The sequence below is a fragment of the Cicer arietinum genome, chromosome 3, assembly GCF_000331145.2.
Source record: "Cicer arietinum cultivar CDC Frontier isolate Library 1 chromosome 3, Cicar.CDCFrontier_v2.0, whole genome shotgun sequence".
Taxonomy (NCBI): Eukaryota; Viridiplantae; Streptophyta; class Magnoliopsida; order Fabales; family Fabaceae; genus Cicer; species Cicer arietinum.
The window spans coordinates 53,208,826-53,234,978 of NC_021162.2; the positions used below are offsets into that span (position 1 = coordinate 53,208,826).

At 26.8% G+C, this 26,153-nt stretch overlaps 1 protein-coding gene across 2 annotated transcripts; it reads left to right on the forward strand.

Annotated features, from left to right (window-relative positions):
- Window positions 1-14,953: 14,953 nt before the first annotated feature.
- Window positions 14,954-18,445, forward strand: LOC101508197 (probable serine/threonine-protein kinase PBL11). 2 transcript variants are annotated; one of them, XM_004492300.4, is made up of 7 exons: window positions 14,954-15,094; window positions 15,213-15,339; window positions 16,059-16,381; window positions 16,603-16,738; window positions 16,859-17,001; window positions 17,103-17,226; window positions 17,800-18,445. In XM_004492300.4, exons 2-7 carry the CDS (start codon window positions 15,288-15,290, stop codon window positions 18,243-18,245), a joined length of 1,224 nt encoding a protein of 407 aa, XP_004492357.1. In that variant the 5' UTR covers window positions 14,954-15,094; window positions 15,213-15,287; the 3' UTR covers window positions 18,246-18,445. The 2 variants fall into 2 exon arrangements, with proteins under 2 accessions (XP_004492357.1, XP_073222204.1); XM_073366103.1 differs by having other exon boundaries at window positions 14,985-15,094; window positions 15,274-15,339.
- Window positions 18,446-26,153: the final 7,708 nt, after the last annotated feature.

A 26,153-nucleotide genomic window follows, 5' to 3' on the forward strand; every position in this document is an offset into this window, starting at 1 on the left:
ATATATATATATATAAAAGCTTTAAAATATTTGTATTTTGAAATTGTAAGCTAGATGAATAATAAATAAATAAAAACTTTTAAAAAAATATTATTATTTCATTAGAAAAAAGTAGTCCGAAATGATGTTGAGAATTGGTTAAAATAAAAGAGCAAGGAAAAGTGGGAAGATACCGAAATGAATGAAAAACAGAAAGGACGATGCTTACAAAGTGTCTAACTACTTTAGAGCACTACTAGAGCTAGCTTGGTTTTTGTCTGACACATGAAGAAGGGGTAAATCTGAATTAGGGAGAGCTCCATGCTCCAGCACCAGCTATATAGGAAATAGAGTGAAGAGTGAAGACAAAAGCACTGAATTGTAGCAGAGGGAGAAACAGAAAATTGGAATTTGACAAGACATGGGGAGAGAGAGAGAAGAATGCTAAAGCTGCATTTAATGCAGCAAAGCAGAGTCATACGTTGGTTTCAGCGCTCAATATACTACCCTCTCTCTCTCTACATTCTTATACTACCCTCTCTCTCTCTCTACATTCTCCCCCAACTCCAATCCCACCACAAAACACAAAAGATAAATCACTTAACCACTATTTTAGTTTCTCCAAAATGTTAACTTTTTTTAACATTTTTTTTTCTACCAAGATGACATACTCTCAAAAAATAATAAAGATATATTCTACTTTTTAAATTAACTATTTGATCATACAACGATTTATAGATTCACCTGTTTTTCAAAGTCCTTTTGTCTTTCCACAATATCACCAAATCATAAGTGTGATTATCATTTAAGAATTTCATCTCATTATACATTGCATTCAACCACTTTTGACTTTCTTCACTCTCTATGGTCTCTTGAAAACACTCAAGTTCACCTTCATCAGTCAAATTCACATACTTGTCAGAATCATACCTTGTAGATGGTTGTCTCTGCCTCTTAGACCTCCTGAGTTGGGTTAGAGATAATTCAGAAGCATCACTAAGATTCTCATCGCGTGACAACTCATGATCTTCACTAGTTGAAATATTTACCTCATCTATAAGTCTGGTCATCAACACAATCATGTGGCTCATTATTCTCAACATTACCATAAGTAGTACGCAAATTAGGAACAGGTGACCGAACTAGATCACCATCAGCTAAGACGTTATTTCTCTCATGTGTAGTCTTCTCTACCTTATCAATGTCTTCAATAGTTTGGTCTTCCATGAACACTACATCACGACTTCTGATAACTTTTTTGTTTATAGGATCAAACAACTTGTAGCCAAATTCATCCTCACCATAACCAATGAAGATACACTGCTTTGACTTTGCATCCAACTTGGATCTTTCATCGTTCGAAACATGCACAAAAGTCTTGTAATAAAAGACTCTCAAACGATCATACTTGACATTCTTGCCAAACCATACCTTGTTTGGTACCTCACTATTCAAAGCGATAGTATGATTAAGATTAATAACATGCATTGTCGTGTACAATGCATCGCCCCAATAATGTTTAGGCAACTTAGCTTCATAGAGCATACACTTCACTTTCTCAACAAGTGTCTGATTCATCATCTTTGCTAAACTATTCAGCTGATGAGTTTTAGGAGGAGTCTTTTTATGTGCTATATTATGATGTTTGCAATAGAAATCAAAGGCTCTGCAATACTCACCAATGTTGTTAGTACGAATACGTTTCAGCTTCTTGTTTGTCTGCCTCTCAACCAAAGCATGAAATTGTTTGAATTTCTCCAACACTTGGTCTTTTATCTTCAGAACATAAACTCATAGTTTCCTGGAACAATCATCAATAAAAGTAACAAAATAAAGTGCACCACTAAAAGATTTTATCTTTAAAAGGCCACAAACGTCAGAATGCACCAACTGAAGCAACTCTGACTTTTCCAGAGGGAGGATGTCTTTTGAAGGATACTCTAGTCTGTTTATCAATCATGAAGTGAGAACATTTCTCCAAATCTACTTTCTTCAATCTTGGAAGCACATCCTTTCTAGCTAAGCAATTTAACTCATTTTCACTAATATGGCTAAGCCTTCGGTGCCACAAAGATGATTCCATATCCACGACATTCACATTGTCTTTTGCAACCAAAGCTTTTGTCCAATAAAGTTTACTAATTTTCTTCCCTCTAGCCACAGCTAAGTTACCTTTACTGAATTTCCACTTTCCAGAAGCAAAATGATTATCAAAAACATTTTCATCAAGCATATGCACAGAGATCAAATTGAAGCGAACATCTGAAGCATGTGTTGACTCCTTTAAGCAACAATTGCATTCTCATGTTGGTTTGCAAGCATACATCACCAACACCAATTACCTTAGATACACCACCATTACCCGTCTTCAAAACTCCAAAGTCACCCAAAGTATAAGATGTGAATAACTTATTCCTCAGTGTAACATGTAGTGTAGCACCACTATCAATTATCCACATGCTTTCATCAAATACAAGATTAATTGATTATGCCAAAACAAATAACGTGTCTCTAATATTTTGTCGGTAAAATAACAATATATTTTCTTAACAATTCCCTCCTATTTTTATTTCGATCTAATAAACAAAAAAAAATACAGTTAAATAGATGTGTTAAAACAAACGATGTGTTATATTATAACAACTTCCTCATATTTTATTTCGGATCTAATAAATAAAAATTAATGAAAATAATAATAATCATAATAATAAAATTTGAATTTTATGTATTTTTTTTCAATTTGTGGTATTTTTTTTTCTTTAGTTTAATGTATTTTGTTTGTTCAATTTAATTAATTTTATTTTATTAATATAATTTACTTTATTATTATTACTACTACTATTATTATTAAAATTATTATTATTATTATTTATTAATGTATTTTATTAATAGTACTTTGAATTTTTAAATATTTTAATTACTTAATAGTTTATTAAATAATAATTAACAGTAATAATAAAATGGAATATATATATATATACCCCAAGATGCGACCTTCTATTAAAGATGAAAATAATTTACTTCAGGCCGTCGCATCCCTAAGTTGCGATCAGCAACTGGACTTAAAAAATAAGGTATTTTTTTATTCATTTTTTGGAAGTGTGGTATTTTGGTAAAAAAAAAAATAAATAAATATTAAAAAAAAGTCACAAAAATGTTTATCGCATTGTTTAAAACACCTTCATTTTAAAAGTGGAAGTATTTATATTTTGATAAACCAGAATTTACTCATTGAAAATGTAATTCGTTATCACTTTGATTTATTATTCAATAAATTTTTTAAATTAATTATTAAATAATTAAAATTATTATTAGTTTAATTTTTAATTTTAAGCTGACTATTAATTTTGTAAATTTGTTGATTTAATGTTGACATATCACTCTTTTATTATCATGTGTGCAACTGATTTTATAAGCAAAATGACAAATACAATTTACTATCATAATAATCATTGAAAGATACAATTTACTATTAATCTATCCCATTACAAGTATAACATAGTGTGAATTTGGTCCCTAAATTCAAACTACACCATAATTTGCATCATAGCTTTTAGTGATTCAACTTGTTCTCGTATAAAATTTATTATCAATTTCAAAATAATTCATATATTCATCAAATACATAATTCAAATCTTCAATTGAATTTATATGTTCATCTTCAACAACAACATCATCAACAAATCCATCAAATAAATAATTTATATTTTAAGATTTAATTATCAAATCACCAAAATAATATTTTCTTCTTCTTTTTATCGTTCTCCGAATCAAATTCGTAAATCGTTTTTCTTTATATCCTTCTCCAAAACAAAATTTTAAAAATATTTATACCCACATATATGTGGATAAAATCTACAACGGGTACGAGGTGTGTATTTACGGATAAAATAAACGGATATTTTGACTACTCATTAATTAATTGATACATATGCAGATGTAATGATATTCGTACACGATAATAAATTTATAAAATTGAGATGTTCTAATAATTTTGTATGTGTATTAATAGTTTTTATAATAAAATGTTGTTATATATTTTATTTATGTGTTAATGCATTAATGTTTTTATGTGTTACTATTTTTTTTTATATAAAATAGGAGGAAAAATTCTACATAATGCAACAAAAAATAATTTTTGTAAATAAAATAATTTTTTTATTTAAAAATCCACCAAATATCTATTAAGAAGATACCCGCATAGATATAGATAAAATACTAATATTATTTTTATCCAATGAATATGATATAAAAATAGTACTCTTCATACTCGTAGATACTCATTGTCACTGTTACTCTTGTGCTTCTTAGCACCCCGAACACATTTGTGTCATATTAATTATTTTTTAAGGAAATGCACATAGCATATATTGTTAGGCCATAACGAGTTTGTGGGCTTTTTTGAATTGGACTAAAAAGTCATATTTTAATTTAGACTAAACAAATATTACCTCGAGTCCGATCTTAAGTGGGTTGTAGACACTTGGGTAGCCCAAACTTTTTTTTAATATTATTTTTTTAATTTTTTTAAAATTTGTTTATAACTCTTTTAATTTGAAAATTTTGTTTCATGTCCTTTTTATTATTTATTTATGGTATATTATAATTATATTAAAAAGGAATCAATTTGAAAGAATGTCAATTATAAGCCGATATATAATTTAATTTAAATGAGTGGGCGGTTGGATCATGAATGGATAAGTGTGTTAAATCTATTTTGAGCCAACTATTTTTGAGTTTGTGGCCCAGTTTTAATTTTTAATTTTTATATTTTTTAAATGGGTTTTGCAGGCTACAGACTACTTGGTAACCATAGGAGATTTCCTCCAATCTTGAGTATAAAAGTAACTAACATTACACATATTAAAAATTTAATAAAGAGAAATAATATTTTTGATGTCATAAAGATAACATAATTATAGTTTTCTACTTGTCACCTCCACCTCTAACTTCAATATATTTAAAAATACTATTTTATTTTTTTTACAATATATAAAAAGTTGATTTTTTTTTTCTTTTTACTCACACATTCGAAACTTTAATAGAAATTATTAGAAAATTTTCAAAATTTTAATTGATTATAAAATTTTCAAAATATAAAATGAGTTTATTTTCGAAAGTTTGAATTAATTTATAATTTTTGGAATACAATTTATTGTATTTATACAATATTTTCAAAGATTTCACCGCTAACAAAAGTTTTGAAATATAAAGTTTCATAACTTTAAAATTTCAAAACATTGACTTTTTTTTAAAGTTTCGAAAACTAAATTTTTAAAATGTAAATTTACATTTCAAAGAAGATGATAGTTTCGGAAATTTAGAATTTGCTCAAATATTCGAAATATAAATTTTATTTCAAAATAATTACATTATTTGTTTTGAAATTTCCTATTCCTAAAATCTCCTATTTTATTTTCAAAATTCTAAATTTCTGAAACTTTTTATTTTAAATTTTTTTTAAATTTCTTATTTTAGAATTTACTATTTTAATATAGTAAAAGAGTAAAATAATCTCTTTAATTATATTGAGGAGCTGAGAGATATAGATGTGGTGAGAAGGAAAAAAACTTTAACATAATTAATTTGGATCTCAATCGCATGCATTTGAGAAAAGGCCCAACCATATACACTAATGAAAAAGCCCAGCCACATACACTATTGAGTCAAATCTCAGACTCTGTTTAAGTTGGTTTTGGTTTATGGTCAACCCAATTATTGTCTATTGTAAGCTCATTTGAAGAAGTTTCGGCAAGCTCATTCCCCTTAACTAATATCATCTTCTTTTTTGAATTTTCTGCAGTGCCCTTCATTGACTCATAACCAGGGGTGTAGCTAGATTTTAAGGTTGTGGATGATTAAATTTAAAAGTATAACTTAATATATAAAAACTAAATTTTCAAATGTATAACAAATACAATAAAAAACTCACAAGATATATTCATAGTTAATATTGTATTGCTGCTATTGCAAATATAAAGAGACAAATTAGAGTTCTTTATATTAATAAAATTAATAGTTTTATATTTTATGTTGGTTAAAGTGGATTTTAATAGTAGAAAAATTGAATTTCATACGCCACACTTTAATTTTTACCTCCACAATTCTTGAAAAGTTCAATTTTACTCTTGTCAATTTCATCTCATTTTATTGAAAACTTTTAAACCTATTGTTTTACCTCACACAAATACAAAATTTTAGATACATAATTTTGTTTTCGAAAAAATCCAGCTTAAAAATTAATATAGCGGATTTAAATTTTTTTGATATATATAAAAAAAATCAATTTCAATATTTTTTGAGTATGAAAAAAATTGAGAAAAATTTGCCTGTCGAAATTTTTTAATATGTAAAATAAATTGAGAAGAAAAGTTTTATACTGAAATTTTTGATATGTAAAAATAATTGTGAATTTTTCTTTTTATATCGGAAGTTTTAAAAAATTAAAATTTTCAATATGTAAAAAATATTGAGAAAAATATTATCACATTGGAAATTTTAAAAACTAAAGATATATGAAACGTACAAAAAATTCAGAAAAAAATTTACATACTGTAAATTTTGAAAACTTAAAATTTATAGTATATAAATAAAAAATGAGAAAAAAATTTGCATAGTAAAATTTTTCGATATATAAAAAAAATTGAGAAATAGGGTGAAAATTTTGCATACGGGAAATTTTAAAAGTGAGATTTCAAAAAAAAAATAAATGTGGGGTTCAAAAAATAGGCTGATTTTGCTTACATTTATTTTGTATTTTTGAAAGTTCATACAAAATATGGTAAAATATAGAATATAAAATTCGATTCTCTAATAATAAACACTTGTGTGTTTAAGGTCCAATATATTGAGGAAAAAAGGTCCAATATACTAAATCATATAAAGTTCTTAAAAATGTAAAAACCAGTACTTAAAAATATAATAGTATGGTATTATAAAAAATTTCTTAAAATTTTGGGAGAGACCATGACAACCATTGGTCCTCCTTGCCTCCACCACTTGTCATAAGAAGTTGAAGGATATAATCAGCCCTATATTTATGGACGCCTGAACCGATATTTAAAAACGAGACTTTGGAGGTATAATATGATACTGTTTTTAAATACGATACATAAAAATTATAGATTTTAGAAATATAAATAAAAAACTTATTAGTTATATATATATATACCACAAACAAGATTTAATATAGGTATTATTTATGATTTTTAAAACATACAATAAAATAAATTTTTAACTGTTTGCAAAAATATTTTAATATATATTATTTTTTATATAAGAAGAGATGATAAATTCTACCATAATTAACTCATTAATATATATCATTTAAATTGTTAAAAATATAAAATTTGTGGCATAGTATGAATTTTAACCATGGACAAAAGACCTAAAAACCTTTCAATTTACCAACTAAACTAACATATGACAAATTTTGAAGATTTGTAACTTTGTAGGTCTTTATACTTGATTAAATAATTCTTGTTTTGTTATTTGGATAAAAAATATTTTTAAAATGAGCTATTTTTATAAATTTTAAAAGTTTCTGGACAAAAATAAAAATCTAATTTATGTCAAAATGAAAATTGATAGTGGGAATGAGTAGACGATAGTACTTATCCTTTCATGTATGATTGCAACAGAAGATAAAAATTCGCTATTTTCTATAAAGAAGAAAGAGGAAGCGAGAAGGTCGAAACTATTACATATTATGAAATATAAATATAAATTTTGAGATTAAATATTTGTGGGTTTCAACGTAAATTTTTTAAGGACGGAAGAGTGTTTAAATTTTTCTATGTGTAAGATTGAATTTTTGTTGAAATTTTAGATTTTTTTTGGGTTTTAGTTTAGATTTTTTTGGGTTTTGGTTATTAGACTTTTCAGAGGAAAAAATTAACAATTAACCGTGTGAAAGTTATATCGACGAAAATGATAACTATTGTTAACAAACATAAATTAAAAGATGAACTGATTTTAGAGTTATAAGATGAAACTAACTTTTTTAAATAAATAAAGTGACGAAAGAGATGTTTAAGACTTATTCTTACTATTTTTTGTTTGCTATATATCATTATTACAATTCTATTAAACGAAAAAGTTGATCTCCTAAGTTGTCACATTATTTTGACTACTTCACTACCACAAAAAAAGAATTGAATACTTCAATTTCATTTTCCTTTACGGGTCTTTGTTTCAAATTCCAGTTATTATACCGACCACAACTACTATTCTATTTTGACTCCCTCAACGATATACCAACGAAACTTAGTATATGTATTTTTATGAAGAAACTTCCTATTTCTTAAAAACGTAGATCTCTTCAAATTTATTTATATTAAAAGTATTTAGATATGAATATGAATATGATATATACATGATATAATTTGATGTACATACAATAATAAATATAACAACAATATTTTTATCGTATTATATTTTTTTATATATATCTTATAGTGACACAATATAATATAAAATTTTAAGTTGAATTTATAAATAAAAAAAGACCACTTTTGAGGTTTTTGATCATAACTATATTTAGGATGTGAGTTTCAACTCCTTAGATTTTAGCCATGTTGGTATAACTAAGAATGTTTTGGCTCCCAAAAAATTTTAGTTTGTACAAATGGGTGTAGATTGAGGACGTTTCCCTATCAAAATCATTTATCCATTGTGAATTTGGGTCCTGTTAGGCTTGAAATTAATTTTTTCAATATATGAATTATTATTAAAAAAAAATGAATGATAAAATTAATCTTATGAAAGAATTACATATTTTTATAAATTAATTTGTAATATTTTAAATTTTATTAATTAATAACAAAAATCTAAAACAATTGATTAATTAAATAATTTTTAAAAATCTATTGACACTATTAAATAAATAATTTTAATTTTAAACAAAAAAAAAAACACTACTAAGTACATAGTTATATTATATATTTTAGATAAGTTAAACTAAATATGATATATGTATCTATATATATATATATATTAAATGTAAATGATAAAACTACATTTGTAAGAAAATTATATTTAATATTAAAAAGTTTAAATTAATACTTATATTTTTGTAAGATGATGAATATATTTCACTTATAAATAATACTATCTCCTATCTGTGTAACAATTTTTTAATAGGAGATAATATTAATCATGATCTTATTGGAGGGATTAGTTTGTAGCTTATGAAGACACGCTTGCTAAAGTAATGTGTATATATATATAAATATAAAAGAAAAAACACGTGATTGTACGCATATACCGTATACGACACGGTCAGTTGTACTGGTCAACTACATGTTTCTTGCTCAGATTTTAAGTAATCTTTGTCACAAGATGTAGTAGTTTATTTATTTAAGTCTTCATTGTTTTGTTTTCTTTAAGATACCATACCAGTTTAAATCATAAAAAAATGAGAGACGAATGTGGCTTTTATATTGACGGGAACAATGTGCCTTATTTGAATACTGTAATTTCATTTGAAGGGGATATTGTAATTAAACATTCACTCACATGACATGACACTATCTTTTCTTTTCAACTATAAGAACGGACAATAGCCAGAGCTTCCCTCGTTAACTCACATGTTCAATTGAATTTTGCTATATATATATATCATTTGTATTAATTATTTAATCAATATTAAATTCCTTCAATCCGACACTTTAAAACAAAAAATATTAAATGAATTCAAACAACAACTCTAAATTATTATCCTAATAAAAACTCTAAATTATTAAATTTCAACGATAGTTGGTATCTTATTTCCTTTGTCTCTGGTTATAAGTATATTAAAAAAATTATTTCTAAAGTTAAAGACATTTGCAATTCACTAAATACATCTACTGTTCTTTTTCTAAAACATATCTCTTATTTATATTTTAACTTATTTTAAAAGATAAAAAATTAACATTGAATACATTTATACACAAATGGTAATTTAATAATAACTATATGCAAAATATATATATATATATATCAATTACATTATCAAATTTTATTAATTACATGTAATATACGACATGAGTACTTATAAAAACGGACTGACATAGTAACATTAAAAGTATATGAAATTCGTCGAGAGAGACTAAGAGAGCTAGATAAAATCTCCTCCATCAAACACAACCTCTTTTTATTCCTTAGTAAACATAAATTTATACAAAAAAAACTATATTAATAAAAATAATTAATTTTTAGATAAATTTCAAACTACTTCATAATTATGTGACAGCAATTCGAAATTTCACTAAAAAGATTGATGGTTGCATTTCTCAAATTCTCCACCTCAACCCTCAAAATAAGGACACAATTTATATTGGCTAGATAAAGCCTCTTGATGGCCGAATAAAACTTAATAATGATGGAGATTGTAAGAGGAACAAAGATATGTTAGGTTGTGGTGGTCTTCTTTGTAACTTATAATGGATATGAATCAAAGGCTATAGTAAGAAGATTGGATCGAACTTCTGACGTTCTTCAAGCTGAAATATGAGACATGTCATTGGAGGGAACAAATTTCACATTTTATAGTGGACAATAACTCAAAAATCCACATATACATGGTTACAGACAAGTGCAAATTTAGCGAAACTTTTCCCGTACAATGCATTTGCAAGCTTTTTTAGTATGATTGGCAAGTTCAAGTTTGTGATACATGGAGGGAAGACACAAATGTATTGATTGACTCACTGCCTTTAATTTTTCGTTGGACCTACTTGTTTTATTGTGGAAAATGCTTCGAGCGGTATTCATAAGATTATTTTTTACGACATTTATTGGGCTTGTATGTCTAAAAATGTTTGACTAATTTATTAACTTTCTTTTTTATTAGACTTTTGTCCTTTATTGTAACAAAAAAATAATAATTTCTTTAAAAAAATAGAGACGAACTTAAATTTTTATTTGTTATCAATGTTTATTGTGGTAAATACTCTATCTAAAATGATATGATTATTATATTTTTCTTTCAACAAATTTACCTTTTGTTTAAAGGAAGCCATTTTGGCACTGTTGCTCTTTTTAAGATTAATTAAGTATTCTAAATTAAAATCATGATTATATTAGTTTCTTTTTCACTTCACTGACATCAACATTTATAGAAAAATCCAACATCATTGACCACTCATTATCTACTAAGTTTGAGACACACACAATATATTCCCAAAAAGTTTTTGACATTTTATTATTCAATCCTATGTCAATATTGTTATTGAAAGTATATATTGATCTGAATTTAATTAGAAATATAATTGTGACTTTAAATTAATCTTTATAAAAATTAATAATTTTTATTCTTCACCTTTTATAAAAATTGATTTATATAGACTAAATCATATTTAACACTATTATAATTTATGTTTGTCTGACACTTTCATTCTAAATTGATATGACAATTGGGTGAAATAAGTTTTGTCTTTCATACCATCGATCTCGATCTCCTAACAAAAAAATGTCCATGTCTCTAATTTCTATTCGGATAAAAAATGAGTATTTGTCCCTGTCTTCTACGAAGATGAGTTCCTCTGCCCTTCGTCACTCATATATAAAATAATAAAATTCAAACAAACATATTTATAATAAATAATATAAGAATAATATTTTATTGATGAAATATTAAATTTTACAATACATAAAAAATATTAAATGAAATAAACGAGTATGTGTATATAAAAAAAATACAATATACTTTTTTATTAGAGGATGAGTGTGGAGAAAATTCTATCTAATTGTGAAACTCAATATTATTCTTACAAAATTAATGAGTTTATATTCTTTATTAAAATGCATAATACAAATTGACATATATCATATACTGTATCATTAAGTTATAAATATGTATTTGTGGAGTTGAGATATCCTCGAATACTTAAGGATCCATTTATAATAAAAATAGAAAAATAATTTAATAATTAAAATAGTAAATGCATCTTTATGTTTAGTTATTTTCCTCCACTTAACTCACCCCCTTCTTCCATCTCTTCCTTCCACCAATGAATTTGGATTCCATTTAGTAAATGAGTGACATATTTATTAGAGTTGGGTATATGGACTTAGACTAATTATATTTGATCTGTTTATATTTTGGTTTGCATGAGTTGAACCGATTAGATAATGGATTAGACAGTTTAAAAACGTGGATTCTTGGGTTAGCTTGCGATCTATTTAACTACAATTTTTTATTAAATAAATATAAGTATATTTTTGTCCACTATAATTTAATACAACATTGCATTTAGCCATATCAGAAAAAGAAAAGTCTAAATCCTAATGAATTTTGGACTAGTTAATATATTTGTGATTGAATAAATTATATTCATTAAAGGCTACTAAGAAGAACAGAGGAAAGGGAATGAAGGTTCCACTCTTAACGTTGGTTTGGACAATGATAATTCTTTTTGGTTTTTTATTATTACTTAGTACATGTTACATAAAGTTATTAATAATGGTACATTTTTATTTTATTTAAATACAATATTTTTATAATATTCGATTTTTGTGTTTTTTCTATATAAAAAAAGTTGACTTTTATGTTCCACGGATCAACTGATTTGACCGCAGACTAATACAGAACAAACTAAAACTAATATATTAGATGATTCTATCATGCAATTCCACACCTAAATCTGTCACTCCTAATCAATTTGAAAATACAATTTTGCCCTTTTAATCATCTATAAAACCTTCAACTTTTTTAACTTCTTATTTTTTCATCTCATTTTTTCGGAATATTCGAAAGTTTCCAAATAACAATTTTCAGAATTTTCAAAACTTTCAAACAATTCAAAATTTTCGAAATAGAAAATTTTCAAAACTTTCGATATTTGGAAACTTTCGAATTGTTCCAGATTTAGAAATTTTTGAAATGTAATCTTTATTTTGAAAATTTATAGATTTTGAAACTTTTCAAATGTAATCATTATTTCAAAAATTTAAAACGTATGGAACTATCAATTTTGAAACTAATTATAAATGGTTAAAAGAGTAAAATTGTCTTTTTATGTGTTTTGGGAGTGACAGTTTTAAATGTGTGGGTGCAACATATATTTCACAGTATATTATAACTCGTTTTTATTCACGGACGGGTCAACACGACCTGTTTAATATGTGAGTTTATGTGGAGCAAATCAACCGGTATATCAAATTATAATATTTATTGATATTGATCAATGGATCTTAATAAATAGTTAATACTATTTGAAGTTGATTTAATAGAGATACAATATAAGTCGTCTCATATCAAATATGATGGTCAAAATTAATTAATATGGGAATGCGTGATTTTTTAAATTTAGGGAATTCAAATCTTCCATCAATTCATTTATTGATCTTACTTCAAACCACCGATGACAACATCTCTTGTTGAAATTCAGAATTTTCTTTTGAACTTTTGATAACATATTTGGTTATAGCACTTTGATAATACCACAATTTTTAGATTTCCTAACTATAGATCCCTCATTTGGTACTCAAGCTTTTATGTATAACTCAATTATAGTATCCTATTCAAAACCTATCGATTCATTGTTATTAATAGGGGTGAACAAAGTTCAGTTCTAAACTAGAACAGTTTGAAAATTGAACAAAACTGGTTTTCAGTTCAAAAAATTGAACCGAACTGTTTTATAAACTGGTGTACCAGTTTATTATTTTAAATCGAACCAAACTGATTTAACTTAGTTTTTTTGTTTATATAGACCAAGTTTTACATAATTACCCCTAATTAATTCTAAAAAAACAAATCCGATTCAAGTTTTTTGAACTGAAAACTAGTTCGGTTCGGTTTTTCAAACTGAAAACTAATTCGGTTCAGTTTTTGGTTTTTTTGAACATCCCTAATTATTGGACTATAAAAAATATATAACGTTTTACACGGAGAAAAATAGAAGAATGTAGATACAAAATTCATTATTTTTGTGAAGATACACTTACACGGAGAATGATTGAAGTAAGAAACTTAAAATAATTTTTTTGGATAAATAATATTTTTAGTTATTAGAATATGACAAAAATATAGTTTTAATTTGTGCAATATATAACATTTAAAATTATATTACTTTTACTCATTCGTCAAATCTATCATTACAAAAAAATTGATGTTAAGATTATATTACTTTTAGAGATGGTGGTATTTAAAACGCTTTTTATTTTTTATTTATTTTTGTCGTTATAATTATTTTTTATTTTAATCATTGTAAATATGTTTTTGATTCTCGTTAATTTGTTTTAGTCCATGTAAAATGAATGTTTATTTTTTATTTTATTTTTTATGTTAAAATGAGTCATTACAATATATATATATATATATATATATATATAATATTTAAATTTAGTTCCTCGATTATTAGCAATATAAAAAATTGCAATCACCAATTTTAATAAAATCATTGTTGCAGGGACTAAAATAAATGAACAAAGACTAAAATCAAAAATATTTATGAGAAAAAAACTTTTGTTAAATATTTATGAAGTTTTTGCAAGAAAAACTTTTGTTCCATACCCAAACATTAAAGGTTTATGAAAGGGAGACATTTACTTCATGACTAACCATCAAATAGACTTAAAAGATTCAAATCTAAATTATCATTTTCGGGTTGGATTCAAAAATGGTGCTGGATGAGAAGTCATCCAGGTGCTGATGAAACAAAAAGTTGAGAATATTATTTTGAATTGTAAATGATTTATAAAGAAATAAACAAAAAAAATGATTCTAAGTTAGGAAGGACAATCTCAATCTAGTTATAAAAAACTCAATTATATTTTAATTGTATTCTATGGCTGATATAAATAAATTGAAAATAAAGTAAGCATATTTTAGTGAAAAGAGGTACTAATTAACTATTAATTACTACAAATAATATATTTAGTTACATTCCTTATAAGAAATGTTTGTTGGACGGAAAAAGACAAAAAGAAAAATAATTTAGGAAAAGTGAAGTCAATCTTCTATTCTATTTCTACTTTTCTCTTTTGAGTCCAAAAAGACTTCCATTATTGTTATTAAAGACTTCATTAACAAAGTTACCAAACTCTCTCTTTTGACCCTTTCTTCTTCCTTCCAAGTTCCTTCTCATCAAAACCAAATCATCAAAAGTTGAAATAAAATAAAATAAAGGTTTCATAAATATCTCTAATCTGCTCAGTGTTTTTGTTTTTTTGTTTTTTTAGATAGTGTTTTTTCATTCTTGTGTTGTGACCCTTTTGCCCCCATTACATCAATTTTCCTTTTTCAGCCTTTCATCTTTTTGTTTGCATGATTGCATCTAAAAAGCCTTAACCTTTGATCATAAAAAGGGTTAATTTTGTTGATGGGTGCTTGCTGGAGCAATAAGGTTAAATCTGTGAGTCCTTCAACCACAGGTTAGTTTCTTCTCTACAATTGAACTGATTTTTTCTCTCTAGATTTTGATTCTGTTGAGGGGTTTGTAATGATTATGAGAGAGAGACTTAAAGTTGTTAACTTTATGTATACTTGTGTAATCATGTCCATGTAGCTTAATCTTTGGAATATTCCTTAGATCCTTGCAAGTTAAAGCTGCTATGGCTTTTCTCATTTGGTGATCTGTGTTTCTTAATATAGGATTTTGATATTTTGAGTGACCCTTTTGGATTTGTAAATTCTAGATTTGGTTCTTCATGTGAGTTGTTTGTGGCTTTTGTACCCCTTTTGAAAACCCTACTAAGGGTCAATTTGGTTCAGGAGTGAAAATTTTATGGGTGAATTCTCAATAATTTTACAAATAATCCATAAATGTATCTTTTTGGATTTTAATCCCATTCCAAACTGTTTAGAAGAAAGGTTTTGTTTTCTGCAACATAATTCCTTTGGGTGTAAACAATTACTCTGGTCTGATCTGAGTTTGAGGGAGGTAAGTAAAGTCTGACCAATGATTGTTTTAGCCAAAGTTCAAACTCGGGTTCATACTCAGGGAAATACTTGTTGAGATAACATAAGTATGATTTTGATTTTTATGGGAGTACATATGAATTTGGTATTAAGAGTGATTATTTTGTTTGGTTCCAATGAATGGTTAGTGAATCCTTTTTGATGAATTTTTTCTAACTTGGCATTGATGTAGGTTTCACTTCTAGAAGTGTAAGCAGAAGTGGCCATGACATTAGCTCAACTAGCAGGAACTCATCAGCCTCCATATCTGTCACTTCTCGAAGCGAGGGTGAAATCTTGCAATCTTCCAACTTGAAAAGCTTCAGCTACAATGAGCTAAGAGCAGCCACGAGAAATTTCCGGCCAGATAGTGTTTTAGGGGAGGGTGGTTTTGGTTCAGTTTTTAAGGGATGGATCGATGAACATTCTCATGCTGCAACCAAACCAGGAATGGGCATTATTGTTGCCGTGAAGAAGCTTAACCAAGAAGGGTATCAGGGTCACAGAGAATGGTTGGTTAGTATCAATTCTTCTCTTGATATTTGTTCAGTTTTCTCTCTGATGCATATTATTTTGGCTTTAAATTTTAATTCAGTGAATATTAACAAAAATCATAGGCAAAAAATAGTTCACTTTGGATGAACTTGACTGTTGTACTGAAGTTCAACCGAAGTCCATTAATGATTACGTAATTCATAATAGTTAACATTCTTCATGTTTTTTGTCGTTTGGTTCAGGCTGAAATCAACTATCTCGGGCAACTTCAGCATCCTAATCTTGTCAAATTAATAGGATACTGCTTTGAGGATGAGCATCGGCTTCTGGTTTATGAGTTTATGCCCAAGGGAAGCATGGAGAATCATCTCTTCAGACGTCAGTATCTTCTATTTCAGTTGAATTTATAATTCCTCGTTCCTACTTGATCCCTTTTAAAGTTTTTTTCTCTCTATGTTCTAATACTAACATTGCCTGAAATTGTCCTCTTTCATATAGGAGGTTCTTATTTTCAGCCATTCTCTTGGAGTTTGCGAATGAAAATAGCTCTCGGGGCTGCAAAAGGTCTTGCATTTCTCCATAGTACGGAACCTAAAGTCATATACCGTGACTTCAAAACATCGAATATACTGCTTGATTCTGTACGAACATAACTTCAACTTGAATGTGGCCTTTTATACAATTGAATATGATAGATTTAGTAGTTGATTATTGAGCTTCTTCATGGCTTGTTTCTTTGCAGAAATATGATGCGAAGCTTTCTGATTTTGGGTTGGCCAGAGATGGTCCAACTGGTGATAAAAGTCATGTCTCTACTCGTGTCATGGGAACTCGTGGATATGCAGCACCAGAGTATCTAGCAACAGGTATTAACAGCCCCAGTGTTTGACACAATGTACTCCTAATGTAGTTTTTCAGCTTTCCTCCACCAGTTTCCTCTCATAAAGAATGTTGTTCTGATTGTTAGACAATATTATCACAATACATTTATATCGTCACTTTCTTTTGTCTATTACTCAAATTTCTTAAAGTAGTATTTGGTATTTACACATTATTCTATTAGTTGGGTTATTTACAATCAGTGTTGTTACAGATGTGTTATCTTGTGCTATAGCATAGCAGAAGTTCAACAAACTGCTGTATACTGCGACCTGCGATTGACAACATATTTACAATACTCCAATATTGCCCTGAATTTTTAAGGTTTTTCCAGAATACCAATGATCAAGTTTTCCTACCTTAGTATCATTTTTCTTTAGATAAATTTGCACAATCCCTACCTTCATGAAATATTCTGTTGAAATTGTTAGTTATAGGGTTTCTTGCACTCATGTGATTTAACTACATTTGAGCAGCCTTTATAGTTTTCCATATTAACATGCAAACAAGAAAATGATACAAATTAAACTTTCATCGCTGAATAATCTTTGTTTTGGTAGGCCATCTTACTGCGAAGAGTGATGTGTATAGTTTTGGAGTAGTTCTTCTGGAAATGATATCGGGAAGACGAGCCATAGACAAGAATCTTCCATCTGGAGAGCACAACCTAGTTGAATGGGCCAAGCCTTATCTATCCAACAAACGCAGAGTTTTTCGCGTGATGGATCCACGACTCGAAGGTCAATATTCACATACCCGAGCTCATGCTGCAGCTGCCCTTGCTTCTCAATGTCTTTCTGTAGAGCCTAGGATCAGGCCGAATATGGACGAGGTTGTAAAAACACTGGAGCAGCTTCAGGAACCGAAGGAAACACAGAAGAAAGGCGCTGATCATCGTGTTCGCTATCCCGGGCTCGGCAACAACTCATCTGGCAAAGGTAATGCAGATGCTTCTAGAAAGGCTTCTGCTTATCCTAGGCCTTCTGCTTCTCTCCTTCATGTTTGAGAGAAAGTTTTGTGACGCGGAAGATGTAAACTTCGACGCAAAAAGTTCGGAGGTTTAGGTGTGGTATTATGAACCATATTTATGTAAACAATGTATAGTTTTGTATGTTTGTATTTTGAGGCACCTTAGAAAATTTACTTGTGGTCCTTAAGTTGTTAATTGCTTTTGAAATAATTATTATCTTGTCTCTTTTAGCACAACACCATCTTAAGAATTCAAAATAATTCCAAATGAATACATCAAGTCTTCATATAAGTTAATTAATATGTGTTAAATATTTAGAAACAAGAATGAAGAAAAATGTTGATAAAAAATTTGATGATATTAAAATAGAGTAAAAGGAAGGTGTTAGTGATAATATTGATGGCACTAATTGCACAATACTGGAGTGATAATTGAATTCATTTGATATGTGAATGAAAAACATCAAAATGAGTTCAACTATTATAAATTTAATCAGAAATCATTTGATATCCAAATAAAAATAATCAAATTGAATTTGTTTTTTTCTTTAATGTTGGTTTTTATCTTTTTTTGTTTATTTTTCCTTTATTTCTAGATTAGCTTTTTATCCCTCAAACTTTTATTCCTTTTTCATTTTTTAAATCAATTTTTAGCTTATAAAAAAGAAACTAAAATATAATACGTATTTACTTGTTTAAAAAAGCTGATTGTAACCTACCATAGTTGAAAAGTAATTTGCTTCCTAATATTATTTAATTGGTATGATATTATTAGCATATGAAAATGTTGACTAGGTCTACTATCTAAAACTACCAAATACTGTTGACGCTGCTTTGTCACTATTATGAATCATGATAGCATTATCTGTAGTGTAGGGTATGTCTCCAAAGTGTGTCGTTCAACCATTTTTTCCATTATCTTTTTTATTTTTAAACGATAAAGCTTCTCGGTTTGCAACTTGGCTTTTGTCGCAATTTTATGTTTTCGGATATTTATTCATAAAATAAAACGTTTGACAAAGGGAAGCCTAGCTTGGTTCGTAGTATCTTTCAAAAAATAAAAAGCTTGGTTGGCACTACTACGTCGTTTTGTAAATATAAGATTCTTTTAGAATTTTTTTATTAATATAGTTTACATTTTTTTTACAATAAAATATAATTATTATAATATGGACGTTAATTCATTTTCTCCCTTATACGTTTAAAAATATACAATATCAATTATCAATAAATTTAATAAAATTAACAATTATTTTAAAAAATAATTACAATTAACAACTTTTTTAATACTTGTGATTTTGTTTTTGGGATCTTATTTTAAATCCTCCCAAAACTGGTTTAGAAGATTATGATGCATAAATACGAACACAATATTAATATCGAAGGGATGTGCTATTTAAAAAAAAATCAAAATACAATTATGTCAATAATTTTTTATTTTTATTTTATAATTTGATTAAAAGAGTTAAATTGTATAATTCACAAATTTTAACAATAATTTATGATTGCTGTCGAGGATCCCTATTTCTGTTGTTGACATCTTAGAACGTTCCACTAACTGTTTGAATCTTTTCGAACACCTTACAATTACAAGTTCGCTGTCTGACCTAGTTTTGGGCCGCTACTGTTTGCACCCCCTATTTAAGTTACTCCACACAGCTCCCATTGACTCTTTCATTTTTTTTCCTTTCTAAATTGCATATTTCCAGAATCTATTCACCAAGGTCGCGGTTGATTGGCGTCTAGAAGTTAATTTCAAGATATTTTACGAAGTCTCAATGTTAAATTCTGAATTATTTGCCTAGTTTTATTTCATTATTTGGATATAAACTTTTGGAAAATGTTTTTTTTTTGCTATGATCATTTGATACACACATCTGACTATTTTTAATTTAAAATTAATTTATAATTGAATTGAAAATTATTATTTCATAAATTATGTTTTAAAAAATTGAAATTAATAAAAAATTATTTAATATGTGAATGAAAAACCTCATAATAAATTCGTTTAATAAAAGTTAACGAGACATTAAATTTATGTCCAGTGCATGTGCATGTGTGGTATTGCCCTTGTGGACACCACCATAATGTCACATTATACATACTCAACTTAGAACCAAAATGACTGCAATGATGAAAAAATTTTGAACGATTTATTTATTTTTTAAATTGACTATTGTTCGACAATAACTCCAAAGATTAATCTCAAATAAGTGACAATTTTTTAAAAGTTTTAATATTATTGTAGGCTTAAACTTGAAGTCGAAATTGTAAACATTATAATATTTTAGTCTTTTATGATGTCCTATAAGAACTAAAAATACAATTTTATGTTTTTTACGCTATTTTTTAAATGTTTTTTTGGATATATATATTTTATGTTTTTAAGAATTAAAAGAAAAAATAAATTTTTGTGGGAACTTTGATTATTTTTTTTATAAAAATTAAAATTATATAAAAATAATAATATGATAGTAAATTTGGGATTTAATTATATATATGTACGAAACATTAAAACTAGAAATTAAAAAGTGAACTTTCTCTCTTTCTTATTTTATTTTTGTTGCCCTTGATAATTAAAAGAATAAAAATCAAATCCAAAACTTTCAATATATTTTTTCTTATAACCAAACTTCATTTAACATGAGTATAGGGGGATGTTTCGAAAAAAAATAAGTATAGGAATATTCAAAATTTCACAGAAAACACGAGGTTGAATTATTCAACCAATATTTTGTGAAAACTACCTTCTTCTTCTTTATTTATTTATTTTTTTTTTTCTTTCATTTCTTCCTCACTAATAAATAGAGTTGGGTATAATAGTAAGTCTGCTCTCGATTCGTTTAATCTGTAGTATGTATGAGTAAAGACCAATTTTTTTAGTCTATTTATATTTTGATATAGGTGGATTGAACTCTTATAAACTATAGGTTATGCGGTATAAATTTGTAGATTTATGGGTTGGTCGTATAACTATAACTATTAAAAATGTAAAATTAAATATATCAATTATACTTTGAATTAGTTAACAAGTTATGGATAAATTAATATTTTTTAGGGTTAAATAAATTATATTCTATCATATATATATATATATATTAGAATTTTAATGTTGTTTTGACTATTGAAATTCTTTTTAAATATCATTTATTATTTTTTTCTTTAGTACTTATAATATAAAATTATCAATGATAGTTTATTTAGCATATTTAAATATCTAATTTTTAAAATTTTGATTTTTGAGTATTATTTTCAAAAATAAAACAGTAAATTAATTTTTTTTTTAGTCTACATATCAACCCATTTAATTATGGACTAACGCCAAACGAACTTAGACCGACATATAACCATTCATTATCTTTTACACACGAATTAACTCAGTTTATTTAACGTATAAATTTAAGTAGAGTATATTTAATAAGAACAGATTAATTCGAATAACCAACTCTACTAACGAATAAAAACCATAATAATATCTTTTATGTACTCTAATAATTTTAAACGAGGAAAATTTCTAAAATATGTTTTAAATCTAATAGGTTTCGTTAAAAAGAATATTGTTTTGCTTTAATCAAATTCACTAAATAGTCGTCCATCATATTGAAAGCACCCTTTAGTTCGTATATGTTCAGTCACCGTGACATAATAGATAAGAATTTTAATGAATTCGCCATAGGTAGAAAACAAAGCTATATAAAAATAGGGGGAGTCAAACAAAAAGCTTTTGCATATATTCATCTTCGACTGTTTTTGTTCAAAGAAAACCTTTGAACAGTACTCTTGAAAGATATTGGAACTAGATATTTTTCTTAACAAATTGATCAACTTGTTCACGGCCTCAAAGTATAAATGCCTCCCATTTTTTGTATGTTTGGATGATCGATTTTTAGAAAATTAAAAAAGAGAGAGAATAAATTGATAGCAGATATTAAATAAATTAATTAATTGAATTTAACGTCTTTAATAAAATTAATTGTTAAATTAATTGATAAATATAAAATAACATAAAATATTATTTTAATTAATATTTACTATTTTTTTAAAATATAATGAGAATAATATTTTAAAATATCATAAATTATAAATTCAAACGTTATTTAAAGTAGTATCTAAAACAACGATGTACACTCATAAAAAATATTACAAATCCGTAAGAGAATATATATTACTAAACAATTCTATTTTGATGATTTATTTTTTGTGAACTCTAATTTAATATGAATTTATACATTATACATTAGTATTTTGGGGCAAACCCAACCAAAAAAAAAAATGTATTATATAGTTGTATAAAAATATTAGATTGAGACATTAAATATCATATATAATAATTTATTATTTTATATCTTTCACTTAACAAAATCGATAAATCAGCTAATATTTAATTGAAATAATTTTTCTATGTCAAAATTCACAATCCAAACATACCTAGAAACAAGAGAGAATTCCCCAGGCCTTTGTGTACTTTAATTTGTACGTTATCTTATTAGAATCAAGCTATCTAGTAACATATGCATCATATCTTGGGTCTCATAAGAGAAATTCCTTGTGTACAACTTAAGCCATTTAATTTAAGAGAAGAAAAGTGCGTTGCAAAAACGAGATTCTTAGATATGAGAAAGCTAACACACATTGGTTGGGCTCAATGCAAAGATACTTCAACGGCTAAGCTTTATTGGGCTTTAATTTGCACGACCAAATCTAAGAATATATTTGTGGCTTAAGGTTTTGTATTTTTCTTAAAGTGTGTTTTTAATTGTATGGAGACAAAACAGTTAATTAAATATATTTGGTCTGTGTCTTGTGATTATGTATTCTACACGTAGCAATGTTATTTTCATTATTATAAGCTTGGTCAAATTAGTGGTGAGTCAATATTCATTTGGAATCAAGATATATAATATATCTTCACACAAACCGTAAGGTCCACCACAAACCGATTATGCAATATCAATCTAGCAGCCAAGTATAGGAGCATTTTCTATTGTAGGATTGAACATATTATGCAACTAGTGGACACGACAAATGCATACGAAAAGTTATTGTTCATTTTGGTCTATTAGATAACATTAAAATTTAAAATATATTAAATAATTTTTCATCATTGCATTAATAAATCTGTAACACCATTAGAGTTTAGCGCAAGTGATTGACGTGCAAGGCATAATAATGTTGGATTCTTTTAGTACGAGTTTTAATCCTACTAATAAACGAAGTAGGGGTTAAATAGACTAGATCCAATTTTCATCTAATGAAATAATTTAGGCTTTATATTAAATAAGAGGCTACTTACAAATTATTTATAAGTTTTTTTAACCTTCTATTTCTAAAAAATCTCAGTTCAGTTTGAAAATATACATTTGAAGGATAAAAAAACATTCAGAAGATAAATAATTGTTTTTTTCTTCTAAATATGTCTTCCGAAATGTATGTCTGGGGTGCAAAAAGAATATCCCATTTTTTTTAAGTCCTTTGGGATTACATAGATGTCTAAGAAGATATCATTATTTAGAATCTTCAAAATGTTTTGCCCAAAAAAAAAAACTTCAATATGTTATAATATTTAAAAATAATTATGTACACAAGTATTTAAGGATTTAATTTAGGGACCTAATTTACACTGACTTAAAATTTAGAGAATGTATGATAGCGGTGTGCACTTTTTCATTTAGACTAAAAATCCAATTATACTATTTTAGATCAAAGATAATTATGTACATTTATTTTATTTTATAATACAAAAAATATCACAACTTTTTCTTTATTGGAAGATTTCTATCTCTAGTTAGCAACGTTGACTTAATTAAAGGTATATAAATCATTCACTCACTTTTTAAAAAAGAATAAAAACCATTGATTCTCAAAATATTACACAAACAATGTGTAATATGTTACAACAAAAACCATTGAAGAAATGGAAGCTATATATAAAACCATCGTAAACGAAAATGCTATAACAAATACAATTTGAAAATAGATAAATATTGAATTAAGAGAAGAAGAGTTATATGAATTGAAAAACTCACCTTAGAAAGATTAGTAAACTTTACAAAACAAGCTGGACAATAGTTGGACTAACTTATATTTAATTAACAGACTTTACAAAACAACTGAAACTGAATTAACACTAACTTATATTTAATACTCCCCCACAAGTTGGACAATGTACATCAAATAGACCAAGCTTGGACAATAGTTGCATGAAAGCTGGTTTCAATAGAGGCTTCGTTAACAAGTTTTCTATTTGAGCAGCAAACGATAAAGGGAACAACTTTATGAGACCAATACCAATTTTCTCACGAACGATATGACAATCAATCTCTATATGTTTGGTTCGTTCATGAAACTTTAGGTTGTGAGCCAAGTAAATTGTTGTCTGGTTGACACAATAAACAGATGTTGGTTTGCTGAAAGTAATGAGAAGGTCTTTGAAGAGGTACTGCAACCATTGTATTTCACAGGTTAGGTTGGCAAAAGACGCGATATTCAACCTTAGAACTTGACCTCGAAACAATGGATTGTTTCTTTGATTTTGAAGAGATTAAAGATGAGTCTAAGAAGACAACATAGCATGTGATAGATTTCCTAGTGCTTTGACACATAACCCAATCAGAGTTTGCAAAACCAGAAAGACATAAATCAGTGGAAGAAGAATAAAATAAGCCTTTTGCATGACAAGATTTTAAATACTGTAGGATGCGAGTTGCAGCCTTATAATGGACATGTCGAGGTTGAGAGATATGTTGATTCAATTGCTGAACAACAAATGTTATGTTAGGTCGAGTTGTAGTAAAATAAATAAGTCTCCCAATGAGTCTCCTATATTGAGTAATATCTTCATAGAAAGGAGAATCAATACAATGTAATTTCAAAGAAGAATTATAATGAGTATTAGATGGTTTGGTAGCTAGATGACCAATTTCATCTAATAATTGTAATGTATATTTGCGTTGGTTAAAGACAATACCATTTGGTGATCTAGCAACCTCAATGCCAACGAAATATCTAAGACAAACTAGATCTTTTATCTTGAATTTTTCATTTAAAAACGATTTTACCTGTTGAATTTTAGTGTAGTTATTACCTGTGAGCACTATGTCATCAACGTATATAATCAATGCAATGAAATGATCATTAAAATGTTTTGTAAATAAAGAAAAATCAGCAGCAGAGTGAGTATAACCAAGAGAGGTAAGGGAGTCACAGAGTGTAGAGTACCATTGTCTGCTAGCTTGTTTAAGGCCATAAATTGATTTATGAAGCTTGCAGACCTTAGTAATACCATTGTCCCTGTTAATTTACACGTATTGATACTGTAAAGAAAATTGCAATTTATTATTATTTTTTTATTAAAAACATTTGATTTAAATTTCTTTTTCTAATTTAAAAATGATATCAAAAGATATTTGTTATTAATTAACAATATAAAATATTTAACTGTATTAAAATTAATTTTAATATTTGAATGACTTTTGTGTAAACTATTTAACATAAGATATTAAAAATCTTAAAACAAATTTATACTAATATTTAACAAAAATATTTTATATTGACATATCACCTCATTTTTATATAATTATTTTAAAATTGACAGTGTAACATAAAAAATGAATAATATTTTTTTACTAAATATCATAATAAATCTGCTTTGTACTTTTATGAGTATTAAACCCAACGCAATCCATATATACAAATAAGATATTTATACTACTTTATACACAGAAATAAAAAAAGTACCTAGTGTATGCGTTCTCTACTTTTTTAACAGAAACCTTACGAGAAAGCTCCCATGAAACTTCTTTCGATATCATCATTCATACAAAAGTGACTAGAAGTTGCTTTTTTTCCTAAAAGTGACGAGAAGTTATTTTATTCCCTAAAAGTGGCGATAATTCAAACTAATTAATTGTTTCAATTTTTTTATAAGAGAAATTTATTAAGGGTT

Excerpts from the sequence above, each read along its gene's own strand:
- LOC101508197 (XM_004492300.4), top strand. The coding sequence starts at position 15,288 with ATGGGTGCTTGCTGGAGCAATAAGGTTAAATCTGTGAGTCCTTCAACC. Across the intron at positions 15,340-16,058 it reads TGTGAGTCCTTCAACCACAG|GTTTCACTTCTAGAAGTGTA; the intron begins GTTAGTTTCTTC and ends GCATTGATGTAG. Across the intron at positions 16,739-16,858 it reads GGAGAATCATCTCTTCAGAC|GAGGTTCTTATTTTCAGCCA; the intron begins GTCAGTATCTTC and ends TCTTTCATATAG.